General features: G+C 38.8%; 1 protein-coding gene across 2 annotated transcripts; it reads right to left on the bottom strand.

Moving 5' to 3' along the window:
- Nucleotides 1–561: 561 nt before the first annotated feature.
- On the bottom strand, nt 562–4,570 carry pus3 (pseudouridylate synthase 3). 2 transcript variants are annotated; one of them, XM_034708575.1, is made up of 7 exons: nt 4,429–4,570; nt 3,834–4,225; nt 3,423–3,703; nt 3,159–3,342; nt 2,063–2,172; nt 1,789–1,961; nt 562–1,194 (listed from the first exon to the last, which is right to left on the bottom strand). In XM_034708575.1, exons 1-7 carry the CDS (start codon nt 4,547–4,549, stop codon nt 923–925), a joined length of 1,533 nt encoding a protein of 510 aa, XP_034564466.1. In that variant the 5' UTR covers nt 4,550–4,570; the 3' UTR covers nt 562–922. The 2 variants fall into 2 exon arrangements, with proteins under 2 accessions (XP_034564466.1, XP_034564467.1); XM_034708576.1 differs by having other exon boundaries at nt 4,441–4,569.
- Nucleotides 4,571–6,507: the final 1,937 nt, after the last annotated feature.

The raw sequence follows: 6,507 nt of genomic DNA, 5'->3' as shown, positions 1-6,507 counted from the left end.
CGCCTAGCTTACAGTACTTAAAGTTCCCGTACAACCTAATGCTTCGAAACAGGTGGTGTAAAACAGGGGTTCCCAAAGTGTGGGTCGGGACCAGACTGTATAGGTCGGGACCCCCTGGGGGGGTCGTGAGATGTATTCCAGAATGTATTTTATTTTTTAAAGTTTCTTAAAAATATGTATTAGTATTATTATTTTTTTTTATTTACCTTGTTTTCTCAGGTTTATCTTCCTTTTTGTTTGTACTTTTAATTATTTTTATTTGTTTATTATTATTATTATTATTTATTTTTTTATTTATTTTATTTATTTTTTATTCTCTTTGTTGGTTTTGTATTGCTTATACATAATTTGTTAACTTGTGGTGAACAAAGAAATACAGAAAAAAACAATAAAAAAAGTTGAATGACAAAAGTTATCTAAAAATAGTACATTTTATCCATTTATAGAAAAAAATATTGACATAAATAGTAGCTAAACTTGAAATAAAACCTTGAAAATAGAAAATGTAATGAGTTGAGGGCACTTTTTCATGCAGATTCCAATGAAAGGGCACCAGAGAAGTCAATTTGTAATGTTTTATCTAATTAGAAAGGGCACTTTCTTTCAGACATGAGGCACCGGGGGGGCAATCATACCTCCTCCTGAGTACACCGCTATTTTGTGGTGCCTTTCCTCTCCAAAAACTGAATACCTTTGGTTAGTGTATGAAACACAAAATTCAAGTGCTTAGTCTTTGACATTAGGGATCACTAATAGACATTGGTTAAATTTTAAATGATTAGCATAATAAATCTTACATCAAAACTCTTTTAAAAATAAAATAAAAATGTGTTTATTACAAAGAAAACATTTACATAAGCAAAAATGTAAACACAGTTTGTTTCTTTAAGTAAATACATTTCCTCATCATGTCCAGAAAATACTAATCCTCTGCATTTTCATCTGCATTGTGTGTCGACGTCAGCGCATCAGAGGAAACTGGCACACTGGGGGAACTGTGGGAATGTTTGGACCTTTTCCCTCGATGGACTGTTTCACCTCCATTCTCTCCTTCCTCTCGCTCCAGTCTGCCTCTTTTGACAAAATGGTTAATCCTGGACTCCAGGCTCTCACAGCATGGACGCTCCAGCAGGGGCCTGTAGTTTCTCGGCCTGCTGCCCTCTACAAGCCAGCAGTGGTTAGAGGACACTCCACCTGTGTATAAAGAAGAGTCATTTAACACTGAAACTTTGGTGTACAGGACACATTATATGGGCACTACGAAAGAACGCAGTAATGTAGAAATATTGTTATAAAATGAAGCTCATTCCTTATGTGTAATCGGATATTTACGGTAGCTGAGAGGGGCCATACTTACAGGCAAGGCACAGGTTTATTACTGATTTATCAGGATTAAAATAATGTTTGGGAGATCTCGTGAAAGTTTCTCAAGGTCTTGAGAAAAAAAAATTCTCCATGTCCCACAGAATCAAGGTGCTTTAACTGTACTTAACAGCAAATCAGACTTCTTTGACTTTAAATCATTTAATTTTTAGAGTTGTTTTAGAGTTTTACCCCCCCAAGCAAATTAACTAATAGAAAGACACAATCAAATTCAATATACCATTTATTAAATTAGTGATCTATTAACTGAGTGGATATAAAGCATGAATTATTACCCAAATTCTATCAGGAAGATGTCTTTTTGAAGAAACCGGTCCTTCAAATCTAGTTTATGTCTTAAATTAAGAGCTTGAAGTTAAAAATGTGGAGGTCTCATGAGTCTGTTAAACTATCTGAAAATCTCACCTATTGTCTCCAGACCCTGGATCATCCCACGGAGGACGTGAGCCTTGACTGCGCTTTGAGTCCAGTGTTGTTGTAGCGCAGACAGGACGTGGTTCACCTCTTCGTTTTCCTGCTGCCAGCTCAAACCTTCAAAGTGGCAGTCGTACAGCACCAGAGGAAAGTCTACGGCCATGCTGGAGACAGGAAGAGAGATGTTTAGGAAAGATTTCTATCGTTTATCATTTGTGGGGAAAAAAAGTTTGGGATTTGGGGGGAATGAAAGCATCGGATGCACCTGTATTGGGGCTTTCTGGGATTACTCTGAACATCCATGAGCTGATCTATAATATCTGGGGCTTCAAGTTTCTGTCCTATCAGGAGAAGAAGTGCCATCATGCACCGTACCTGCATCACAAGAAAAGTCAGTAATTTACATTAAACAACACTTTTTCCAAGTACTTATTGTAAGAGAGCAATAGACACCATAACTCAGGGGTGTCCAAACTTTTTTCAAAGAGGGCCACATATGATGTTGTAAGAATACCTCAGGGCCAGTGACTCCTACTGAGACTTAGGAATAATAAAAATTATACATGAAACATCTATTTAATAACAATTATTTAAATGTTTTTCTCATTAAAACAGTAACTAGGTAGTCCTCTGTTCTCCACAAGCCATGTAAACATTAGCTAACTTTATCTTCTTCTGGAGGAAAATGTTTTTCATTAGGATCGGGCAATGTGGGAAAAATATTGTATCATTATTTTCCTATGGCAGGATCACGATCTGGATTTCATCACACTTCTTTTTCATTTTGTTTTTAAGACTTTTCTGACCAGCAGACAACATTTTAAGAACTAAATAAATATTTTCCTGAGTTCTGAACATTTTTTATGCACCAAATTTTTGCCTTTTCTGTACAATTTCATAATTTTGATCTTGTCTTGTGTCCTCTTTTGTGTCTTCTGAACTTTTAGTGTTCATCAAGAACATATTCTCATCAAGATAAAAACATTAATTTGAAAACCTGTCAGCTTTAAGAGTTCTTGTGTTTCTTCTTTATTGGCGTCTTGCAGAATTCCCAGTGCTTTGTCTTTATATGAGTAGTCCATATGAAGCTTTTTGAGATGTTTCTGGATTGACTTTAGTTTTGTTTGTGCGCTTGAAAGAAACTGCAAATGTACAGATGATTCAGAATGTGATTAATATCTTTGCTATAAATAACACAATTTAAGATGGAAGCTTGGGGCCATAAACAAATGGACCTTGGGCCACAATTGGCCCCTGGGCCGTAATTTGGACATGCCTGCCATAACTGATTACTTGGCAGTTAGTTTAGTTATAATCAAAAATGTGTGGAAAAAAGACTCAAAGCTGGTGTTCTTTGGTACCTGGTGGTAAAGGAAGGCCAGTCCTTTTATCTCAAATATGAATAGGTCATACTGGTCTGTGCTGGACTCAGGCTGCGGCTGCACAGGCTTCACTGATGCTGACAAGATGGTCCTTTCAAACTGAAGGACTCCGTTTCCCACATCCATTTTGCATATGTTCCGAAAGTCATGAGTGCCTTCATATCTGTGGGGTGCCAAACACATCCTTGAGTAAAAAAAAAAACAGGTATTTACACCAGTTTATTACTTGATGTTTTCACCCACCTTTTTGCAGCATCTGTCATCAACGCAACATCCAAGCATCCCCGGGGGAAGTAGTAGCGATACGTGCGTGACTGACAGTCAAAGCGCGCACTGAAGCCCTCTGCTGCTGGTGCCCAGTCCAAGATTCTGATGTCCTGAGGCAAGACCCTGTTCAGCATCTTCGCAAATGGAAGCTCGGAGGCTGAGGAAGTTTTATTTTTGGAACTGGCATTGACATTTTCAGGGAGCGTGATACCCAGTCCTCCACAAAACTGTGTGGAGCGCAAGTCGATGGTTATCACCTGTAAAGAGGAGGATAGTGTAGTCGAGCAGTGTGTGAACATTACAACTGCACAAGTTTCAGTGTTTTTGTTTGTTTGTGTTGGACTATCATCCTGCATATGAAGACATTCTGAGTATCAGTAAACTCACCTGGGAAAAAGCACTGACTCCTTTATCAGTGCGACCACACCGGTGATAGTTGGAGCTCTGCCGGTCCTGAATCAGACGAGTCTTCAGCAGAGCTTCAAACAGTCTGGCCTCCACAGTGTTGTCTGTGTTGTCCTGGACTGCAAACCCCTGGTAGGCCCAACCCAGGTAAGCCAGCCGCAAAGCCACATGGCGCCTGGGGTGGACAGAGAAGTCAAAGGGACGGTCTTTACCTGCTTTCTTGCCCCTTCTGCTGCTGTTATTACCATCAGGTAGATTAGACATCAGGTCCATGTCACCTCCAGCTGTACTGTTGTCCTTCAGCTGGGACTTGAGCTTCTCCAGCTCTGTCTCCAGCTGTTTTATGCGCTGGATCAAATCCTCTGACATGCTGCCTGATGAATAAACGAGAAGAAAGACTTTAAAAGTTACTCAGGTAATTTATAACTCTGCTAGAAAACACATAAACACATGCACAGGTTAAATGCTACAAACACGCTCACTGTTAGCTCACGTGTTATCATACCCGGTTAGTAATAGTCTACTAAAACTCTGTGTGGTGTAAATTTAAAAACATATTTTAAAAACGCATCCTTACCTTTGTTTTTACCTTCAATCGTGCTGAAAAATGCGTGTTTGCAGGGAGTTTTTTGGGTTACTACCGCATATGTTACTCTCCAGTGTTGCTTGAGTCGGACCAGTTTAGACAGCGGACGCATTTCTCACAGGGGGGCTGCTGGGAAATGTAGTCGACTTAAAGCTCGCCTAACAACTACAAGTGATCTAAGATTGTAAAGCATTTTTAGGTTTTAAAAACAATTTTTTTCTCTCTCTTTGATTATAAGACGTTTCTGGATACTACTAAAATAAAATGAAATAAATCATCATATTACAGATACATGTTCCTTGTATGTTCCTCACCCTCCTGTTATGTTCGTTTCTTAGGGACAGCAATAATGTTCCTGTGTCAATTTGACCCGGGGCATATTCAATTATCCAAAAGTGTCAGAACCCAAAAAAATCCCAATTAACATTTTTTAAATCTCATTTTTAACTCTATTACTAATCATTTAAATCAATATTTAGTGCCATGGTGTTCTTTAATTCTCACAGATCATGGTTCAATCATAGACTGTGTAAAATATCGATGTAGTATCCGTGACGTCACCCATCTGTCTCTGAAGCGCTGTTTTGAGGCCAATCGGCGGCGGAAGCCATATTGCTGCTGTCGAGCCAGTGTGACGTAAAGAGGCGGAGTTTGAGCCTCCTAGCCAACAGCTACAGTGTTCCCACAGTCAGCTGTGCCTCTCATTGGAGGACTAGTAATCTCAATATCTTCGAAATTGCCGCATTAGAAAAAAATCCACCCCCCTCACAGTGAGAGGACATCGAGAAATGAGCTATCCAGACTACACTTGTCTTTTGTACCAGGCTGTAAACATGTTTATTTCTGCTGTAAAGATCGGCCTTTTCCCATTCATGTGTATGTGACTTCCGGTATTTCCGGAGCCAGCCTCAAGCGGATCCTCGATGAACTGCAGCTTTTAACACTTCCGCATTGACTCATATTTTTAGACCGGAGGTTGCCGCTTGGGTTCAATGAGTATAATTAATGTTAAAACTTGTTTAAATGTACATTGAAAAGCCCTAAATTTAAATAAAAAATTTTACACAACAGATTTTTGTTTAATTTATTTTACTTTTTTTTTTATGTAGTGATGTTGATCAATTAACAAGAGACACGTCTTCTGTCACATTTTTTGGGGGGGGATTTTGGGCCCCATGAAAAAATATCACATTGGACCCCATCACCAAAGGCCACAAGAACCCTGTGCAACTACTGTAACCACATCTCAAGGATCCAATCTTCCCAGTCAAAGCTTTAGATAACTCTACATTTTCAGCTGCCTTGCCTCTTGGAGTCAAATATTTACTGCAGTCTCTCCTCTCTCTCTCCTTTCTTTCCCTCCTTTTCTGGGACCCAGACTTGGTATTTCCAGACATTTTAACTGCCTTTAGCGCACTCTGTGCACTGTGCAACTTCTGTCTGACTTAGTACGACTCAGGCTGGGCTGTGCCATTTCATGCTGATAATAAAGTAGAGATCTCTGATAAACATTTTATGAAGACAACTGGACCATTTTTTTAATTACCTTATTCTGAATAAAATATGAATTATGATTATAATTATTTATTTATTTTATTATTATTTTCGGGCCCCCTGTCAGTCATGGGCTCTTGAACCAAATTCAAGTCCAGTTCACTGAATTACAGGGTGACCTCGCCCTATGATAGTGATGTGGTTTTCTGGCTACAAAGAAAGAAAGAAAGAAAGAAAGAAAGAAAGAAAGAAAGAAAGAAAGAAAGAAAGAATATAAACGTATATCAGCTCTGCCGAAGCAACAAATTAACGCAGACTCTAGTCAGGTCTGCAGAGCTGTTTGTCTGTAATCCACAAATATGATCAAAAATAGGCCCTAAAGAAAACCATTTGGAAAGTCTTAGATTGTATGCATTGAACCACACAGCCAAATTCCCAGACTGCATCACACATTTATTGAAAATTCTGAAAGTAGCAAACAGGAAATTTAAACCATGACGCATGAAGTATTTATACTAACATATCAATGACATGATCATAGAAACTGCATATCTGATCAGAAACATGAATCAGACA

Source organism: Notolabrus celidotus, chromosome 18 (assembly GCF_009762535.1).
Source record: "Notolabrus celidotus isolate fNotCel1 chromosome 18, fNotCel1.pri, whole genome shotgun sequence".
Lineage (NCBI taxonomy): Eukaryota > Metazoa > Chordata > Actinopteri > Labriformes > Labridae > Notolabrus > Notolabrus celidotus.
Note: the sequence above shows the minus strand (reverse complement) of the source record. Positions and strands in the feature narration are given on the sequence as shown.